Below are 21,769 nucleotides of genomic sequence, written 5' to 3'. Positions count from 1 at the left end.
TGGGAGGGGGAGTTGAAATGGTTTATGATTGGGAGGTGCAGTTGGTTATTGCGAACCGAGTGTAGGTGTTCTGCAAAGCGGTTCCCAAGCCTCCACTTGATTTCCCCGATGTACAGGAGGCCACAATGGGAACAGCAGATGCAGTATAGCACGTTGGCAGATGTGCAGGTGCTTGATGTTGAAAGTCTTCTTGGGGCCTGGGATGGGGGTGAGGGGGGAGGTGTAGCACTTCCTGCGGTTGCAGGGAAAAGTGCTGGGTGCGGTGGGGCTGGAGGGAAGTATGGAGCAGACAAGGGAGTCACAGAGAGTGTGGTCCCCCTGGAAAGCAGATAAGGGAGGGGAAGGAAAAATGTCTGGTGGTGGGGTCGGATTGCAGATGGCGGAAGTGTCGGAGGATGATGCATTGGATCTGGAGCTTGGTGGGGTAGTACGTGAGGACGAGGGGGATTCTTTTTTGGTTGTTATTGCGGGGGCGGGGTGTGAGGGATGAGTTGCAGGAAATAGGGGAGACACAGTCGAGGGCGTTCTTGATCACTGCCGTGGGGAAGTTGCAGTCCTTGAAAAACAAGGACATCTGAAATGTACACAGGTGGAATGCCTCATCCTGGGAGCAGATATGGTGGAGGCGAAGGTATTGGGAATAGGGGATGGCATTTTTGCAGGAAAGTGGGTGGGAGGAGGTGTATTCTAGGTAGCTGTGAGAGTCGGTGGGCTTGAAATGGATATTGGTTTCTAGGTGGTTGCCCGAGATGGAGACAGAGAGGTCCAGGAAGGAGGGAGATGTGTTTGAGATGGTCCAGGTGAACTTTAGGTTGCGGTGGAAGGTGTTGGTGAAGTGGATGAACTGTTCGAGCTCCTTGTGGGATCATGAGGCAGCGCCGATACAGTCATCAATGTAATGGAGGAAGAGGTGGGGTTTAGGGCCAGTGTAGATACGGAAGAGGGATTGTTCCATGTGACCTACAAAGAGGCAGGCATAGCTTGGGCCCATGCGGGTACCCATGACCACCCTCTTTGTCTGTAGGAAGTGGGAGGAATTGAAAGAGAAATTATTGAGGGTGAAGACAAGCTCGGCTAAGCAGATGAGGTGCCAGTGGAGGGAGACTGGTCAGGCCTGCAGGGCAGGAAGAAGCAGAAGGCCTTTAGGCCATCTGTATGGGGAATAGAGGTGTATAGGGACTGGACGTCCCTAGTAAAAATGAGGTGTTGCGGGCCGGGGAATTGGAAGTTCTGGAGGAGGTGGAGGGCATGGGTGGTGTCACGGACGTAGGTAGGGAGTTCCTGGACCAAGGAGGAGAAATGGAGTTGAGATAGGTGGAGATAAGTTCAGTTTGGCAGGAACAGGCGGAGACAATGGGTCGACCAGGGCAGTCAGGTTTGTGGATTTTGGGAAGGAGATAGAAGCGGGCAGTGCAGGGTTGGGGAACAGTGAGGTTGGAGGCTGTGGGTGGAAGGTCACCTGAGGTGATGAGGTTGTGGATGGTTTGGTACTCGGGGGTGGGGTCATGATCCAGGGGGAGTTAGGAGGAGGTGTCGGAGAGTTGGTGCCTGGCCTCAGCGATGTAGAGATCAGTGTGACATACAACTGCGTCTCCCTTGTCCATGGGTTTTATGGTGAGGTTGGGATTGGAGCGGAGGGAGCGGAGGGCTGCACGTTCTGCGGGGGAGAGGTTGGAGCAGGTGAGAGGGGTGGAGAGGTTGAGGCGATTGATGTCTTGGCAGGAACATTCTCAACTGTAGCAAGACTTCTTTATTACTGTATGCCAATCCTCTCGCAATAAAGGACAACATACAATTTACCTCCCTAATTGCTTGCTGCCTCTTTCTGCTGACTTTCTGCATTCCTTGTTTGTCTCTTTAAGCATCAACACTAAAGAAGCTTTACACCTTTCAATAAATATTCTGTTCCTCTACACTTGCAGCCAAGGTGAATCACTTCACATTTCCCGACATTATACTCCAGCTGTCATCTTGTTGCACACTCACTTAACTTGCCTTATTCTCTTTGCAGCCTTTTGTGTCCCTCCTCAATTGACCTTTCTAACTCGCCCTATACCATCAGCAATCTTAGATACGTTAGTCTCTGTCTTGTTGTCCAAGTCATCAACATAGATAGTAGCCATGTCTACATTGCCCAGCACTAATCCTTGTGACACTTCACCAGTTACTGTTTTCCAACTTGAAAATGCCTAATTTATATCCTCTGCTTTCTGTGCATTAACCATCCTTTATTTATTGTAATTCTTCACCCCAAACTCAGTGAATGTTATCGTACCAGTCAACCTTTAGTGTGGCGCCTTATCTAGTGTCTTTTGGAAAGTCAGATGTGCTAACTCTACTAGTTCCCCTTTTTCTGTCCTACAAGGTACATCCTCAAAGAATGCAAATAAATTTGTCAATCAGAAATTCTCTTCAGTAAAACCATATTTACTTGTTCTAATTATACATGACATTCAACATTTCTTCCTTCCTGCACTCACCCAATTTCAACCTAATGATGTTTCAGCATTACCTACAATTTGTACGCTTTTAAACTTCAAGTCTGGTTTCAGTGTATTTTTATAGACTCATTATAGTACAGAAGATGGTCATTTAGCCGTTTGAAACCATTTCAGCTCTCTGTAAAACAGTCCAGTCAGTCCCCCTGACTTGCTTTATTCCTGGGAATAATAAACATATTTCCCTCATGACCAATAATTTTCTTTTGAAATCATTGATCATCTCTCCTTCCCCAGCCTCACAAGCAATGAATTACCACTTAAAAAACATATTCCACATTCTTGTTGCATCTCTTCATCAAATGCTTAAAACCAAGTCCCATAAACTTTGTGTCATCAATTACAGGAACAGCTTTTCTTTGTATACTGAATCTAATCATTTAGTTTGCCCACCTCTTGTCTTCTCTACCCCAAGGAAAACCATCCCATCTTTGCCAACCAAACCTTCTAGAAAATTTCCATCATCCCTGGAATAAAGCCTTTCTTGGAATACAGCAATAGGGTATATGATGCCCTATTGACTCTTCATGTGAAGAAGGTGACAATTAAACTACCATTAAGAGTTGGCTGAAATCCTAGACCTTTTTCTCTTTCCCCATACATTTTCCTTTCCCAAACGTTTGCTGTGCTCATCATACAAAGCTGCCTTTAGGACGCTCCACTTCGTGAAATTCACATCTTGAAATAAACAAACCAACACGGTTAACCAGCCCAGTTCGTCCCCTCCCCCCACTGCACCACACAACCAGCTTTTTCTTTTGAAATCATTGATCATCTTCAACACATCCACCTGGTTCTGGGATGCAGTGGGTAGAGGGGAAGAGCTGTAACCCTCTTCCCCTCTACCCACTGCATCCCAGAACCAGTCCAACCTGTCTCTGCCTCCCTAACCTGTTCTTCCTCTCACCCATCCCTTCCTCCCACCCCAAGCCGCACCTCCATCTCCTACCTACTAACCTCATCCCACCTCCTTGACCTGTCCGTCTTCCCTGGACTGACCTATCCCCTCCCTACCTCCCCACCTATACTCTCCTCTCCACCTATCTTCTTTTCTCTCCATCTTCGGTCTGCCTCCCCCTCTCTCCCTATTTATTCCAGAACCCTCACCCCATCCCCCTCTCTGATGAAGGGTCTAGGCCTGAAATGTCAGCTTTTGTGCTCCTGAGATGCGCTGGGCCTGCTGTGTTCATCCAGCCTCACATTTTATTACCTTGGATTCTCCAGCATCTGCTGTTCCCATTTTCACTGATAGACCAAGTGGTCTTCTTTTGCACTGTAACAATTCTGAGATCATCCTGGTTGCTCCTGTCACTTGTAGCTACACCTGCTGTGAGGTCTGCCGCCATTTTATAATCATTGCTGGCTCATCCAGTGTAGCTCAACTGTAAACTCTGTGTAACATTCATCATTTCTTTGAGGGAACCCCTCCTCCTGTGTTGAAAAATGGCGAGAGGAACATTTCCTCTGGGAAGTGCAGTCACAGCCAGCTGCACAAGATGGGTAGGAGAAAGAGCAATATTGATAGGAGACTCAATAGTGAGGGGTCAAGACGAGCACCACTCCAGGATGGGTTGGGGCCAGGGCCAGGGATGTCACTGAATGGCTTCAGAGTATCCTGAAGGGAGTGGGTGAACAGACAGAGGTCATGGTTCACATTGGGGCCAATTACTTATGGAGAAAGAGGGATGAGATCCTGCAACAAGAATTCAGGGAGCTAGGTGATGGATTGAAAGCAGGTCCTCAAAGGTTACAATTTCTGGATTACTCCCAGTGCCACATGCCAATGAGTATGGCAAGAGGCAGTTAGAGCAAATGTATGTGTGGCTGCAGAGTTGACTCAGGGCAGAGGGCATAAAGCTCTCGGATCAGTGGATCTGTTTCCTGGAAAGGTGGGACATGTACAAGTTAGACATGGAACTGAAATGGGACCAATGTCCTCGCAAGTGAGCAATTGGTTGGAGTGTAAACAAATTTGGCAGGGAAATAAGATATGGAGGGGTGGCACAGTTGGGGTGAAATACTGAGAAATATGGGGGCGGTGGGAAACCAACTCAGTCCAGAGGGTAGCGTGAAAATAGTGAATTTAAGGCACAAGTTGGATGGAAAATTATTTTAATACAAGTGGTTAGGTGGTTGTTTTCGGTAGGCACAGATATGATGGACCACAGGGCCTTTTTCTGTGCTGTAGATCTCTATGACTCTTGCTAATAAAGCAGATGTGCTGAAGTTGTTGATTAACATATGGGGATATGATACAATTGCTATCACAGGGACATGGCTGAGGGAGTGGTGAGACTGGAACTTCAGTATTCTGCGGTATAGAACCCTCAGGCAATAAATGAGGGGATGTTGCAATATTCAGGGGGTCAATTACCGTGTGAAGAAGGGACAAGTATCTTAGACAGGGCCTCAAATGAGACGAAATGGGTGGAACATAAAAGCAAAAAGGGACAATTACATTGCTGGGAGTGAACTATCGACAGTCAGAGAGAGATAGAAGGACAGGGAGTGTAAGCAAATCTCAGAGAAGTGTAAATAAGCTAAGGTAATAATAGGAGGGGATATGAATTTCTCCAATATTAACTAGAATATCAAAAGGTACAGTGTAAATGGGAGGACATTTAGGTGATAATGATCATACCTTAGACCACCTGTAACCAGTGGACTGCTACAGGGATCAGTGCTGTGACCACAATTATTTACAATATAGATTAATGAATTGGATGACAGATGTCAGTGTACAATTACAAGTTTGCGAATGAGACAAAAATAGGTAGGAAGGCAAGTGGTGAGGATGACAGTCTACTGAGAAATATCAAAAGATTAAGCAAGAGGTTAAAAACTTGGCAGATGGAATATAATGAGGGAAAATGTGAGATTATGCACTTCAGCACCAAGAATAGAGGAGATGACCATTATTTAAATGGAAAAAGACTGCAGAAAGGCACAGTACAGAGGGATTTGGGAGTCCTCATGCATAAATCACAAAAGCTAGCATCCAAATTCATGAGGTGGGAGGAAAGGTAAATGGAATGTGGGTCTTATTTCAAAGGGAATAGAGTAGAAAAGTAATGACGTTTTTGCTAAAACTGGGGACAATGACATAAGGAGTCTGCAGAAATATAGGCAGATCAAGTGAGTATGCAGAATCTTGGCAGATAGAATATAATGTGGGGAAACGTGAGGTTACGCACTTTGTAAATAAGGTATTATTTAAATGGAGAAAAATCTTAAATATATATGACTTAGATTAGGAAAGTGAATGTATTATAGCCAAATTTGCAGATGACACAAAAATAGTACAGAAGACAAGTAGTGGCGATGACACAAAAAGTTTGTATAGGGATATCAAATGGAATATAATGTGGGAAAATGTGAGGTTGTGCACATTTATTTAGGAGGAATAGAGGAGCTGAATATGATTTAAATGGAGAAAGACTACAGAAAGGTACAAGAGCGATTTGGGAGTCTTCATATTTAAATCACAAAAATCTAGCAGCTTCAGAGGTGAATAGGGAAGATAAATAGAATGATGGCCTTTATTTCAAACGGTTGGGACAAAAAAAGATAGGTTTTGCTAAAACTATACAAGGTACTAATCAGGCCACAAATGAAATACTATGAATAATTTTGATCTATTCTAAGGAATGATAGACTAGTGATAGAGGCAGTCCAGAGAAGGTTCCCTACCTGAGGGACTGTTTTATGAGAAAGGTTTGAGTAGATTCCGTCGTTGGAATATTGAAGAATGAGACATTGAAACATACAGGATTCTTGGGCATTTGACAAGGTAGATGCAGAAAAGTTGTTTCCCCTTGTGAGGGAGTCTAGGATCAGAGAGCATAATCTCAGAATGAGAGGTCTGCCACTTAAAACAGAGATGAGAAGGAATTTCTTCTCATCCAGGGTGGTATGATGGCTCAGTGGGTAGCACTGCTGCCTCACAGCATCAGAGACTTGGGTTTGATTCCAGCCTCGGACGATTGTGCAAACTCTCCCCGTGGCTGTGTGGGTTTCCTCCAACAATCCACAGATGTGTAGGTTGGAAGGGGAGACAATGGCCTAGTAGTATTATCACTGGATTGTTAATACAGAGACCCAGATAGTGTTCTGGGGATGTGGGTTCGAATCCTGACACAGCAGATGGTGGAATTTGAATTCAGTAAAATATCTGGAATTAAGAATCTAATAATGACCATGAATCCATTGTCGATTGTCAGAAAAACCCATCTGGTTCACTAATGCCCTTTAGAGAAGGAAACTGCCATCCTTACCTGGTCTGGCCTACATGTGACTGCAGACCCACAGCAATGTGATTGACTCTCAACTGCCCTCTGGGCAATTAGGGATGGGCAATAAACGCCACTTGATCAGCGATGCCTACATCCCATTAATGAACAAATAAATTGGCCATTCTAAATTGCCCATAGTGTCCAGTGATGTGTAGGCTAGGAGATGGATCAGCCATGGGAAATACAGAGATAGGGTAGGTTTTGGGAGGGATGCTCTTTGGAGGGTTGATGTGGACTCAATGGGCCAAATGGCCTGCTCCCACACTCTAAGGATTCCAAGATGGTAGTTTATTTGTAGAATTCTTAACTACAGAGGGTTGTCAAGGCTGGGTCTTTAAGAATACTTGAGGTTGAGAGGGACAGATTTTTTAAGCAGTAAGGGAATCAACAGTAATGGGGGAAAAGGCATGATAGGATTAATCAGATCAGCAATGGTCAACTTGAATGGCAGAATACGCTCAAATAGCCTGGAACAATTTTAATATGAAAAGTCAGGATCTGTCCAGAGGATTAGGAGCCACTACATGGAGGAAAATCTACATTAGAGCAATAGAAGCCCTTCAAAAAGTGACAGCACAAAGATAAGAAGGTTTAAACGCAAAGGGAAGGACTAACAAGTCCAGGGAACCCTAGATGTCAAGGGATGTATAGGATTGGATAAGGGAAAAAAGAGGAAAGTTAATGGCAGGTTCCAAGGGCTCAAAACAAAGTGAAAGCAGTCACTTAAAAGATAAATTAGGAGTAGAAAGATAGGCATGAAGGAAACACTAGTGGATGAAATAAAGCAAAATCCAAAGTAGTTTTATAATATGTTACGAACAAGATGACAACCAGGGAAAAAGAAAGAAAACAAAGAAAACCAGAAGTTGCTGGAAAAGCTGAGCAGGTCTGGCAGGATCGGCTAAGAAAAATCAGATTTAACATTTCCGGTCTGATGATCCTTCCCTGGGATATTCTCCAGTTAACTGTGATTTTCTTCCAAGATCCTGCCAGACTGCCTGAGCTTTTCCAGCAACTTCTGTTTTTGTTCCTGAACTACAGCATCCACAGTTGTCTTGGTTTTCGGCAAGGCCCATTAAACACCAAAGTAGCAAGGAGTCAGAAAATGTGAGGTTTTAAAAAAGTACATTGTAGTGATACTCAGTATAGTGATGGTGCAGGGATGGAAATCAGAGGGGAAACAGTGATAAACTTGAACCAATTCATATTGGCCTTGAGATGGAGGAGTAGATGCTAGAAAGTGGATAGATCCCCAGGCTAGATAAGATGTATTCCCAGCTGTGTAAGGAGATTGTAGGTGCTCTGACATTACCTTTCAAACCCTTTCTGGATTCAGTAGGGGTGCTAGAGGACTGGAGGAAAGCCAATGAGGTACCATTAGTCAACAAAGGTTATAGGGATAAACCAGGAAACTACAGTCCAATGAGTCTGGGTGGAAACATGTTGGGAGAAAATACTGGAAGAAACTCGAAGGGATAGAATAGATCTCCATGTGGAAAGGCAATAAATAATCACGGATAGTCAGCATGGCTTTGTTAGGGGGAAATCACATTCAATAAATTTGATTGAATTTCCAAGAGGCTGACTGGGTGTGTAGATGAGATAGCGCAGTTGATGTATTCTACATGATCTTTAATAAGGCTTTTAGCTAGGTTCCGAATGGGAGACTGGTCAAGAAACTAAGAGCCCATGAATACAGGGAAATTTGGATACAAAATTTGCTTTGTTGCAAATCCAGAGGGTAATGGTCAAAGACTATTTTTGTGGATGGAGGTATACTGCTGGATTCAATACCAAGTGTCTTGCTATTTGTAGTGTACATTAGTGTTGAAGGTGTGATCAGTTTTCAGATGACACAAAAATTGGTGGTGTGTCAAATTGGGAGGAGGAAAGCCTTAGACTACAGTACCACAAATAGATAGGCTGAACAGTGACAAATGAAATTTAATCCTGAAAAGTACAAGGTGACACATTTTTGGAGAAGTAACAGGTTAAAGGATGCACGATTAATGATAGGACAGTAAGAAATACAGATGATCAGAGGGGCCTTGCTGTGCATATCCATAGATCCTTGAAAGAAGTAGGACAGCTAGATAATGTGGTTAAGAAGCACGAAACACAGCAGCAGGGAGTTTAGAATTGAGCTATATTTTAGTAGATTACAACTGGAGTACTATGTGCAGTTCCAGTTGCCAAGGATGTGATTGTATTGGAGAGAATTCAGAAGGGATACATCAGGATGTTGCCTTGGATGGAGTGATCCAGCTGTAATCAGAGACAGTGACAATGGGAACTGCATATGCTGGAGAATCCAAGATGACAAAGTGTGGGGCTGGATGAACACAGTAGGCCGAGCAGCATCTCAGGAGCACAAAAGCTGAGGTTTCAGGCCTAGACCCTTCATCTCTGTCTAGTCCCGAAACGTCAGCTTTTGTGCCCCTGAGATGCTGCTTGGCCTGCTGTGTTCATCCAGCTCCACACTTTGTTATCTTGTAATCAGAGACTAGATAGGTTGGGTCGATTTACTTATAGCAGAGAAAGGTGACTGAAGTCTAAAAAATCGTAAGTGGCATAGAGGAACACATAGAAATAAACTTTTCCCCTTAGTAAAGGAATCCGTAACCAGAAGGCACAGATTTAAGTTAAAAGATAGGAGGTTTAGAGCATTTTAAGGAAGAAGGCTTCTCACGCAGACGATGGTGGGCATCTGTGAACTCACTGTCTGAAAGGTGGTGGAGATGGGAACCATCACAACATTTTAGAAGCAGAAAAATACTCAAAAAGCCCTAACATGCAAGGATACGGGCCAAAATGCTGAAGAATTGTATTAGGAGTTTGATGACTGGCATGGGCACAGTGGGCTGAAAGGCCTCTTTTTCACTGCTGCAAGGGCTCTAAAACTTATTTTTTGTTTATAGAGAGCTGCTCCGTGATAATCTTGCATCATTAGCCTATGTCTCTTTTAACCTGCTGTCTCTTTAACCACCTCCAGATCAGATCGCGTTCAAACCAGACCCATAGGGTGGGCTTCCACAGATCACTGTGATCAGTCATCACAAAACAGGGAGGCACCGAACATCACACAAAATATAAAAAAAACCCACAGGGAGGAGGTGTTTTTACCCCCTCCCCAAGGACATCAGCGCACTCGCTCCAGAAGAGAGGCAATGGACGACACCGCCAGACACAGCAACAGAAGACCAGCTGCTTCGTCGTCCCGCCAAAAGGGCGCCGCCTGCCCTGCGCGCTGACGTCACGGCGCCGCTCCCTCCCCGGGTCTGAGCTCGGCCGCCGCCATCTTGCTCAGGGTCCGGCGGAAGGCGGGCGGTCGGTCTCTCTGAGAGAGAGAACCGGGAGTCAGACGCAGAGCGAGCCGATATCCGGAGGACGAGGAGGAGCGGGGGGTGGGGAAGGTGACCATGAGGAGAAAGCGGCTGTGAGACCCAGCCGCCCTATACACGGAGTGGGGTGGGTGGAAGGAGAGGGTTCGTGTGGTGGTGAGCTGAGGCCGGCCCTCCGTGACCGCCGGTGCCCCTGTCCACCCACCGGCCGATCGCTGCCGTTCCCGGGGGTTTGGCTGTGCCCGGAGGCTGGGGGGTGGGTGGGGAAGGGGGAGGAGGACGCCATGGCCGCCGCCAAGTTCGAGTCCCACGACCGGACGAGCTGGTACTTCGGGCCGCTGAGCCGGCCGGAAGCGCAGGCCAAGCTGCTGGGCCAGCGGCACGGCACTTTCTTGGTGAGGGACAGCAGCACCTGCCCGGGGGACTACGTGCTGTCGGTCTCCGAGAACTCCAAGGTGTCGCACTACATCATTAACAGCCTGCCGGGCAAGTTCAAGATCGGCGACCAGGAGTTCGACAACCTGCCGGGCCTGCTCGAGTTCTACAAGATCCACTACCTGGACACCACTACCCTGATCGAGCCGGCCTCCAGGGCACCCCCCGGATCGGCGCCAACCGTCGCCCCAGCCGGGCTGGCCAAAGGCCCGGTTCCTCCGGTGCCAGCAGCCGAGGAGAGCGCCGAGTACGTGCGGACACTGTACGACTTCCCAGGCAACGACGTGGAGGACCTGCCCTTCAAGAAGGGCGAGCTGCTGGTCATCGTGGAGAAGCCCGAGGAGCAGTGGTGGAGCGCCCGCAACAAGGACGGCCGCCTCGGCATGATCCCCGTGCCCTATGTCGAGGTGGTGGTCAAGTCGTCGCCCCAGCAGCAGCAGCCGCAGACCTTCCAGGCCCAGAGCCAGCAGCAGCAGCAACAGGCGGCTGGCTACCGCAACTCCAGCAGCTACGGCATTCCCGAGCCCGCACACGCTTATGCCCAGCCCCAGACCAGCAGTCCCCTGCCCACCGGCACCATCCCGCTGCCCACCACCCAGAACGGGCCCATCTATGCCCGAGCCATCCAGAAGCGAGTTCCCTGCGCCTATGACAAAACGGCCTTAGCCCTGGAGGTAAGAGTTCGTTTCGTGGGTGGATGGAAGCAACTTAGTTACAGATCGATCCTTAGTGGAAGTTTTTTGCATAGAATCATTCTTTTGAATCGTTTCATTTTTTCCGCCTTCTCTGGCACAGTGAAGTAGACAACGTGAGATTATCTACCTTTGTGGCCAAGAAGGTGACAGACTAGGCATCGGGTGGATAAGGAAGAAACTGTTTTCAGTGGCAGGGCGGAATGATAACCTCTCTGATGAAGGGTCTAGGCCCGAAACGTCAGCTTTTGTGCTCCTGAGATGCTGCTTGGCCTGCTGTGTTCGTCCAGCCTCACATTTTATTATCTATGATAACCTGAGGGCACAGATTTAAGGCAGGGAAACCTTTTGGGGACACGTGTAGCGAGTTGTAATTTGAAACGCTCTCCCTGTAAGGATGATGGAAGCAGTTTCAATAGTAACTTTTTACAAAAGAAATTTTGAATATACCTGGGGAAAAATGCAGGGGGTGGGGCAAATTGCCATTCTTTCACAGTGATGCATTAGGTGGGGTGAATATAAATTATTGTTACATGACCTTATGGTATTTTTGAAGATGTTTGTAAGTTAAAATATAAAGTGATTTCTGTGAATAAAAGTAAACCATAGCAGCAGTTCCACAAAGATGTGGATGTTGACCGAAACAAAACGTGAATGATGTGAAATCAGTCAAGAAAATAGCACAAGATATGTATTCTGAATTATTTATAAAAACTTGTTCGGCAGTGATTTGCCAGGAGTTTGTTTGAGAATCACAGACAGTTGAGAAAGAGTCTGGCTTGGGGATGGTTGAGACAATCTGGGGAATGAGGTCCCAGTTTTTAACTGGGTGAATCGCTTGGGAGAAAAGTGTTTTTGTTGCAAACATCAAACTGCAGATGCTGAATTACTTTGAATAAAAATCTATCAGGAAAGCAGCAATTCTTTAAAATTCTTTCCACAGCTACCAAATGTAAAAGAAATGATTTAAGGCAAAATAAGGAGGTGTATTTGGGGATAGTACGAACTGCAGATGCTGGGCAATCTGAGATGATAAAGTGTAGAGCTGGATGTACGCAGTAGGCCAAGCAGCCTCAGGAGCAGGAAAGCTGACGTTTCGGTCCTAGACCCTTTGTCAGAAAATGATTTCTTCAGATTTTCTGAAGAAGGGTCGAAGCCCGTAACATCAGCTTACCTGCCCCTCTGCTGGTTGGCCTGCTGTGTTCATCCGGCTTTACACCTCGTTACCTAAAGATTTGACCTGCTTTTGGTGGAGGTGGGATGGGTTCGAGCTGTGTTGTTCTTGACTCTTGTTATGACCCTATTTTTAAAAATCTGACTTTTTTTTTGTAGGTCATTTCCAAGAACTCTTAAATCCTCAAAGTTTGTGTAGCATCTGTTATTTTGTATTTGTAAGCTGTGTGAGAGATTGTGCACAAGTTTTCAATGCTGGTCACAAACCATCCAATTGAAATGTGTGATCTGGAGTTGGCCTGCTCTATCTCACTGCATGGTCAGGACAGTCTGCAATGGAACTCAATGTCTGCATTGACACCCACCTGGTGTACTCGAAGATTGAGGTGACAGCCATCAAGGGAGTTGATGGCCTACAAAAACAAAGTTGCTGGAAAAGCTCAGTAGGTCTGGCAGCATCTGTGAAGGAGAAAACAGAATTAACGTTTCGGGTCCGGTGGCCCTTGGAACTGGAACTTCCCCAGTTCTGAGGAAGGGTCACCGGACCCGAAACGTTAACTGTTTTCTCTCCTTCACAGATGCTGCCAGGCCTGCTGAGCTTTTCGAGCAACTTTGTTTTTGTTCCTGATTTACAGCACCCGCAGTTGTTTTGGTATTTTTATAGTTGATAGCCTAGTCGTATTATTGATGGACTGTTACTTCAGAGACCCCAGTAATGTTCTGGGGACCTGGGTTCAAATCCTGCCACTGCAGATAGTGGAATTTAAATTCAGTAAATATCCGGAATTAAGAATTTAATGATGACCATTAATCCATTGTTAATTCTCAGAATAACCCATCTGGTTCACTGATGCCTCATAGGGAAGGAAACTGCCATCCTTACCTGTCTGGCTGACATGTGACCCCAAATCCACAATAATGTGGTTGACTCTTAACTACCTCTAGGCAATAGTGCTGCCTAGCCAGCCCTCATCCCATTAATGAATAAAGAATAAGAGAAAAACTTTTGCTCTGTAATGGTTCACTGCAGGTTGGATGTTGAATGCTAACTGATTTTGTGGTGTCATGCTTTGAAGAGCATGTTGTGAGATAGAATGTGTAATCCTGAGTCTGTCTTCAGTGGGAACAGTGAAAATCCACTGAAGGTGAACTATAGACAACTATAGGATGATTATTGTAGAGAGGCTGTTTGCAAATTGAAGATTCGTCATGCCTATCCCTTAAAAGCTGGAAGTGTATGTTGTAAATCTATGATAACCAGGACTGTTTTCAGAATTGGAAGTATGGACTTAGGGCCGGCAATTACACATCTTTCCGAGAAGGTCATGTAAGATCTAATCTGGAGTTTTTCTGTAAGAGTTCTGCTGTTACAGTCAAAGTAGCCAGTGTGTACCTTCCATTAAAACTGTCTAGTCATTTCCTAACTTTTCCATGTATTTTCTTCAGTTTTTGAGAGTTGGTATTGAAGCAAGAATCCACAGTTTTGTACACTGCTTTTCAAGCAATTCAGACTGTAACTGAGTTATCGAACTAATGCCTCATCAGTAGTCCCACAATTGATATGGCCAGTCCAAGCCAGACAGGAGTGATTCCAACTCTCTTTACAGTTCAAGGAATTTAATGTATTAAAATTCAATTAATTGGCTATCTGACAACTTGAAAAGAAAACTTAGGGATAATTTGTAAAGGGTTTCTGGTCAGCCTGATTGCTCTTCCTTTAATTCTGGTCATTTAATGTTGACTTTATTGGTGACTTTGTATAGTGGTAGACTCAGAAATTGAGATCATTGCCTTGTATTTCTCATGGTAACTGATTTTCTTTCTTAAAAGTTTGTATCCTCATCTTTCTTTGAAGGTCATTGTTCAAACAGAAATAGTAAGAAATTAAATTTGATCTAAGTTGTTTATAATTGGCAGACTTTTTAAATTGCTCTGGGCTTGTGAGAATTTGGACTAGATCATGCAGTTTCTAATTCTAGAGGAAGAATCTTGTGCCTGTTTTACCCACGACCCAATCTCAATACTCAGTAATTGTCATTCTTCACCAAGGGGTATCCAACAGTGATGCATGCTGGAAGAGGAATGTAGGGCATTGAGTTTGTATTTATAAAAACATTTAAATTGGTTTCACTAAAACAGGAGTAGGGCATTTAGTCCCTCGAGTTGTTATCCCATTAGGTGGGATCATGGCATTTATGATTTAATTTTAATATAGTGACTGAAATAAGTCATCCAGATAGTGTTATTACAATTCTAACTGCTAGAAATGTGCAGGTCAGTCAGTATCAATAGAGGCTAGAGTTTGCTTACAATAATTTTTGACTTGCGGATCAAATGATTAGATGGTGAAGATTAGAGAGTTGATGCATGTTGGGAAGCTACCTGAGCGAAGCTTCAGTTGAGTTTGGAACTGGATTCATTGCCGCAGGGAAGGAGGTGACTAAGTGATTACTTTGCCAGTTGGAGGTGTTAGAAGTTGGACAGTGATCTGTTTCAAATATTGAAATACACATACTGTGTGAATATTCTAACAAGTTGTACTAAGCACATTCCAGCTTGGGTCAGTGTATGAGAATGCAACATCTTGTTACATGCCTTCTATCAGAGTTCAGAGCAATTCTACAGTCACTCACTTTGAATCTCATTCAGGTTTTTAGAACCTATTTTGAAGAAATGTCAAGCGTTTTGTGCCAATTAATTATAATCAATATTGATGTATTAACCCTGAACTGTGAACATCAAAGTCCACACTAAAAACAGAAACCACAAGGGCACTGTGTTGTGATCTGAGCCTTAAACCAATCATTAGGAAATTAAATGGCTAGACCAAAGTTAAGGGATAGTATGAAATTAAAAGATGAGGCTAATAATATGACAAAGATGATTAGGAAGACTGAAGATTGGGAGTGAGATAGAAATCTGTGAAGGACAACAAGGAAGTTGATAAAATGGCCATGATGCAGGCATTTTTCCTCAAGAGATTTTACAAATATATAAAAACGGGAGTAGCTAGAGTACGGGGAGACGGTGGCCTGGTGGTATTATTGCTAGACTGTTAATCTAGAGACCCAGATAATGTTCTGGGGAGCGATGGGTCTCTGCCTGAAACATCAGCTTTCCTGCTCTTGTGATGCTGCATGGCCTGCTGTGTTCATCCAGCTCTACAACTTGTTATCTCTAATGTTCTGGGGACCCAGGTTCAAATCTCGCCCCGGTATTGGTGACATGGTGGCTCAGTGGTCAGCACTGCTGACTCACAACACCAGAGACCCAGGTTCGATTCCACCCTCATGTGACTGTCTGTATGTAGTTTGCACATTCTCTCCATGTGTGTATAGGTTTTCTCCGGTTTCCTCCCACAGTCCAAAGATGTGAGATTTAGGTGGATTGTCCATGCTAAATTGCCCATAATGTTCAGGGATGTGTAGATTCAGTGGGTTATAGGGGAATGGGTCTGGGTGGGATGCTCCAAGGGTCAGAGTGGACTTGGGCCGAAGGGCTTGTTTCCACACTGTAGCAATTCTATGAAATATTGGTAACTTGGATGGAGATTGGGAAAATCATGGGGATTGAAGAAATGAGAGATACTGAACAAATACTTTGTCGGTCTTCATAATAGTAGAGAAATTGCACACCAGAAATAGACGGCAATCAAGGAACTAATAACACTGAGCAATGTAAGGCAGTTAATATCAACCAAGTAAAAATATGTAGCAACTGAATGGGACTAAGGGACATAACTTCACTGATGTTTTAGGAGAATCGCTGCTGAGATAACAGATGTTCTTTATGCAATCATGTCCAAGTATCCCTGAAAATCAAATATTGTGCTTTTTTACACCTACCACCATTGTGAATCGCCTCTCACTTTCCCACTATTTTTCTGCCAGCTGTTGCTCACTCACTGAACTCACTGTTGATATCTTTGTGGCCTTTTTTGTGTCCTCCTTACAGTTTATTGCTCTCTAGCTTTTTGTTGCTCATTTGTTGTGCAAATGTGGATGGGTTATTCTGTGCAAGTTTCGGATGAAATCTCATGGATTGGAAAGTGAGCTATTAGTTGTCCCTAGATACAGCCTAACCTGTGAGTATTTCCAGCATTTTTGTTTTTATTATGTTGCACTCTACTATTCAGACTTTCATTAGCTAAAACCCAAACATAGATTGTTGTGACACTCCAGAAACCATAGCTTGCAAACTTAAATGCTTTATTTATTCTTATTCTTTCCTCTAATATCTTTGTTGATGCACCTTTCTAGTCTGGAATGCTTGAGTCACTTCTATGTTTGGGAATTTTCTGCTGTGTACCATGCCTAACTACATGTGAGAGAACTGGGAAACACTAGGTGTAAATATTTACCTGAGACACGAATGAGCCAGCATAAAGCAGTAATGAATATTAGCAAGTTTTGAGAAGATTTGTAGCTCAGGTTGAGGTTCTGAATGTGAGTTTGCTCGCTGAGCTGGAAGGTTAGTTTTCAGACGTTTTGTCACCACTCTAGGTAACATCATCAGTGAGCCTCTGATGAAGCGCTGGTGTTATGTCCCGCTTTCTATTGTTTTACTTACCCAAATATGGTGCCTTAAATATTTATGCTCCTTTAGCACTGAACCAAAATTATGCAGATGTTGAGTTTCTGCTCAGAAAAATGGCCTGGACAATGAGAGTTTGTGAACCATGGCAGTGTATATTCTCCCAATGCCATAAGCCCTTATCTGATGCACCATCCTTCAATGTGTTACTTTATTCCATGTCTTTCGGAAATCTAAACTGGATTTAGATTTCCCCAGTATGATTTCACTGTTATAACACAGTGTTGCCATTGTTTGATTTTCCAAGTTAAGCTGTTAAGACCTCCAGATTCCAGCAAATCTCTTGATAGCTGTCAGACAAACTAGATGCCTGTTTTGTCTCTGTCTTTTCTTGAATGGTAGTATTACATTTGCTAACTTCCAATTCACTGGAATCCTTTATAGAACATTGAATATTTTGGAAAATCAGAACTAGCACATCCATCTTTGAAGCAGGTGGAGTTTTGCCCCAGATGCTAGTCCCTGAAGTTGCTACATTTTTTTTCTTCATTGATACTAGTTACTGTGGGTTCTTCAGTGTTATTTATTCCTTGATTGCCATCTATTTCTGGTACGTAATCTGTTTTCCACAGTGAAGACTGACAAAAATACTTGTTCAGCATCTCACTCATTTCTTTATTCTCCATTTCTCCAGTGTCTAGCTATGCTGCCAACATTTAATTTAGCTACTCTCCTTTTTAATATGTTAGCAAAATCACTTAAGGGATTAAAATGCCCGCATCATTCAGATTTTATCAAATTGTACATTGTCCTTTGGTTTCTGACACTCACAATCGCTGGTCTTCCTATTCTTCCTTGTTGGCTTAATCTTTTAATCTCATAGCCGCCTTGAACTTTGAGGTACCCCACTAATTTTCTAAACCATTTGGTTCTCGGCTCAGATCACAATTCAGTGGTTATCACCTTGCTGATTCTATTGTATAATTTGGACTTTAACCCATCAATTCCCTCAACATACTTGTTAATTCTGTCTATGTTGTGGTTTCTGTGCTTCCATGGATCCATCCCCTCATTTCAAGTTTATCTCCAGCCACAAAGCAATGTCTGCACTCAGTAGACAATGTGCCCTTCAGAACTTCCAGTTCTGTATTTATCCCCTGACTCCACTGTTGCTGCCACGTTCCTTTTCCACTTTCTTCACTTGTATTTGTGAGGTGCCCCATTCGGTTTGCCCATCCACTGTGCAATTTTTGTTCTCATTCACAGAAGTAGCAAGTTCTTTTACATGTTCAAGTCCAGGGCTGAGGCTCCTCCATCGTTACCTGCAGTATCCTGTAGATGCCTGACCTTAGAGACGGGAATGGTTGCAGTGAAGAATAAAGAAATAGCAGAGACATCTGATGAGTACTTCATTGCTACTTGGACTGTAGAGGTGCAAAATACATTCTGGAAATCATTGGGAACCAACCGTACAGCACGTATGAGGAACTTGGAGAAGTTAGCATTTAAGGAAGGAACAATACTGAAGAAACTATTTGATTAAAAATTGATTAGTCTGCTTGTTTGTGGCCTCAATGGATAGAATTACTAAGTGTAATGCAGAGGAAAAAAATTGTAATAATAAACAAATTAGTTTGTCAATTATCAGATACATAGAACAGGGCACTTTTTCTCATTATATGGTACCTTGCGTCCAATCACACTTTTATGAAAGGACATTATATTTGGTGAATTTTAGTGGATTAAAATTCAAAGTAGCAGAGCAGACAAGGAGAAACCAGTAGGTGCATTGTATTTGATTTTTGAATGGTGTTTAATAAAGCCATGCAAGTGGTTATTGGGCTGTCTCAGGGCTCTTGGGCTTGAGAATGGAAACAGATCAGGAATAACTAGGATCATTTTAGTTAGGAAACTTCTTTAGAGGAGTCATGTTGGAGTGGAAATGCTCCTCTGACTGTCTCCAATGATGCTGTCTGACCAGAGATTTTCCAGTATTTTGTTTTATTTTTGACACTTGCTTTTATTTGTTTATCCACTTCTGTTTCTGCCCCAAAAGTAGAATTTTAGGATAGGTAGTTAATGTTGTAAGGTCAGTTTGAATCTTGATGTGCTTAGACTGCTGCAAATATAGCATGTGCTGTGATGGACTTTGGTTTCTTCTCCCCATGTCCCCTTGGGCTTTTTGTGTGATTGAAATTATTCTGTCACGTTTGGCCACCCGCTAGCCATCGTTCATTCACGTGTTCAAAACTTGGGTAGGGGATAGCAATTAATACGTGACACAACCATGCAGCTGTTACAGCGGTTATGTTTGGATTTTAGGGAGGACAATAGTTTTGAATCGAGTTTGCTGATGAAATGCTTCCTCGTGCAATGAATACTTGGCTCAAGTTTCTTAATGGTTTGTCTTCCAGACAGTGCAACAGTTTAACTGTAATTCAAACATCTGTGCCAGTACAAATGGGAGTGTAGCCAATCTTTTGTTAGGACACAGCAGTGCTTCAAAAATGGTTATGTTTTGGAGCCTGTGATGGTATGTCGTTGGGCACATGGCATTCACAGTTTGTAATATCATTTTCCCAGTTTTTGTCTCTTTTAATGTAGGTGAAATGCAGGGGCGGGGGATAGTATTCCGCAATTCCTGGATGTCCCCATGCTAAACTGAGGCACGTCTTTGTGAGTCTGTACATATTTTGCACTCATAGCGCAGCCTAGGCTGCTTTACCTTGTCGAGTTAGTGCATAGTGGTCTGACCTATGAGTGGCTAATCTCTTCATTCAGCTCATGTCATCTGCATGCTCTTCAGCCACCAAGGTTGGATGTTATGTTCCTTAGGTTGGCAGGAGTGCAGATGTGGAGAGCTTGGTGCCATTGAGAGTTAGACTTTAGTCTTTTGCTATTTTCATCCATGATTACAACATTTCAGGGCCACATCAACAGCATTGAAGATTAGCAGGCAGAAATGTACTACAAAAGTAGGTTCCCTTGTAAGAAGGCATGGTTTGAGTGCAATCGACATACATTTATTTGAAGGACAAGCTAGTTCAAATAAAAGAGCTTCTTTGGATAAGAAAGAGGTGGAGAATAAGATTAAATGCCTGTGAAAAGCACAACCTATCCCATCCAAACATTTACTCTTTTGCTGTCAATCACCGGCACAGTGATGGAAAGTGTTGTTGACAGTGCTATCAATGCAAAGGAATAACCTGTTCCCTCAGCTTGACTCCTGCCAGGGCCACATGGCTCTTGGGTATGAGGGTTTCTGCCTCAACATCCCTACAGGCTGTGAATTCCAGATTCCCATCACCCTCTGAGTGGGGAAAGAAAAATCCTCACATCCCCTCTAAACTTTCTGCCCCTTCCCTTAAATCTATGCTCTCTACTTGTTGACCCTTCTACGAAGGGGAAAGGTTTCTTCCTGTGTATGCCCCTTATAATTTGATATATCTCAAACATGTGTCCTCTGTCCAGCTTCTCTGCTCTAAGGTAAACAACCCCAGTCTGTCTTCATAAATCAAACTCTCCAGCCCAGGTAATATGCTGGTAAATCGCCTCTGCATCCTCTCCAGTGCAATCCCGTCCTTCCTGCATTGTGGATTCCAGAACTGGACGTAATACTCTAGCTGTGGCTTAATCAGTGTTTTATTCAGTTCCAGCATAACCTCCCTACTCTTAAACTCTATGCCTGAGCTAGTAAAGGCCAATACCCCATGTGGCTCCTTTAATCTGTAGGCTGATTGACCCGGACTTAAGATTTACTCCATTGACATAGTACCATAGGAACAGAAGTCATGTGGCAAATATAGTTTTGGAAGTATTTTAAGGGTAGGAGACTATCTCAGAGTACAGATTTGAGACGTTCAGTAGGTTTTTGGTGCTTTATATAAAGTTGTGGATATTTGTACCTTCTCAATGAGCCTACAGCATGAGGTATTTTGGCAGAAGTTAACAAATTAGGTCAAAATTCCTCTACAGCAGGAATAATCAGTCTATTTGCCAACATGGAATCCTGTTATACCTGGGATCAAGTCACTCACCAACATCACTAAACCATCAAACCATTAATAAGAGCAAATGCAGCAAGACCAGGGCGTTTTTGCAGATATCGTATGGATGACAAGCAGTCCTGTAGAGCAAGAGAGCCCTTCCTGCAGAAACACAACAATTCACGTCCAGAAAGGTTTTCCTGCTGCTGTTTTAAATTGATGCCCGCACCATGTTATGAGGCATTCTGTAACTAGAAAAGACATCGTTCAGTCCAATGTGGAGACTGTTCCATTTGTATCAGAGATAATGGGAACTGCAGATGCTGGAGAATCCAAGATAATAAAATGTGAGGCTGGATGAACACAGCAGGTCAAGCAGCATCTCAGGAGCACTCTCTGATGAAGGGTCTAGGCCCGAAACGTCAGCTTTTGTGCTCCTGAGATGCTGCTTGGCCTGCTGTGTTCATCCAGCCTCACATTTTATTATCACTGTTCCATTTGTTACATTTTTTAAAGGTTTAGGAGTACTGTGCAGGAGCAAGATTTCACCAGGGTGAAGGTATGCATATTTACAGTACTACCTAAAAAGGTGGTGCTATCATTGATTTTGCTATTATGGAATTAAAGCATAGAGTCAAAGTAGATTAGATGTTCAGTGCAGTCCACTTGATATGATTGTCATTCACATTTACAGTTGGATTTTGAAATGCAGATGAGGCACGATGGAACTCCTGTCAGCAGCCCAGGATTTAATTGCTGTTAGCAGCATGTCATGGAAAAATAATGGTGTATCTCAACACAAAGTACACTTCAAAGTGT

The 21,769-nt window shown here is 43.8% G+C and overlaps 1 protein-coding gene across 1 annotated transcript in view; it reads left to right on the top strand.

The window, feature by feature from the left end:
• crkl (v-crk avian sarcoma virus CT10 oncogene homolog-like) overlaps window positions 1-21,769 on the top strand; it is an 88,477-nt gene that overhangs the window by 27,364 nt on the left and 39,344 nt on the right. Inside the window, exon 2 of the mRNA XM_048555776.2 lies at window positions 9,783-11,240. Within this exon, the coding sequence (XP_048411733.1) occupies window positions 10,416-11,240 (825 nt within the window). The 5' untranslated portion in view covers window positions 9,783-10,415. The remainder of the gene's footprint in view (window positions 1-9,782; window positions 11,241-21,769) is intronic.

This window comes from Stegostoma tigrinum, chromosome 26 (assembly GCF_030684315.1).
Source record: "Stegostoma tigrinum isolate sSteTig4 chromosome 26, sSteTig4.hap1, whole genome shotgun sequence".
In the NCBI taxonomy this organism is placed as follows: Eukaryota; Metazoa; Chordata; class Chondrichthyes; order Orectolobiformes; family Stegostomatidae; genus Stegostoma; species Stegostoma tigrinum.
The sequence above is the reverse complement of the archived record's forward strand: the minus strand, read 5'-3'. Positions and strand labels throughout refer to the sequence as shown.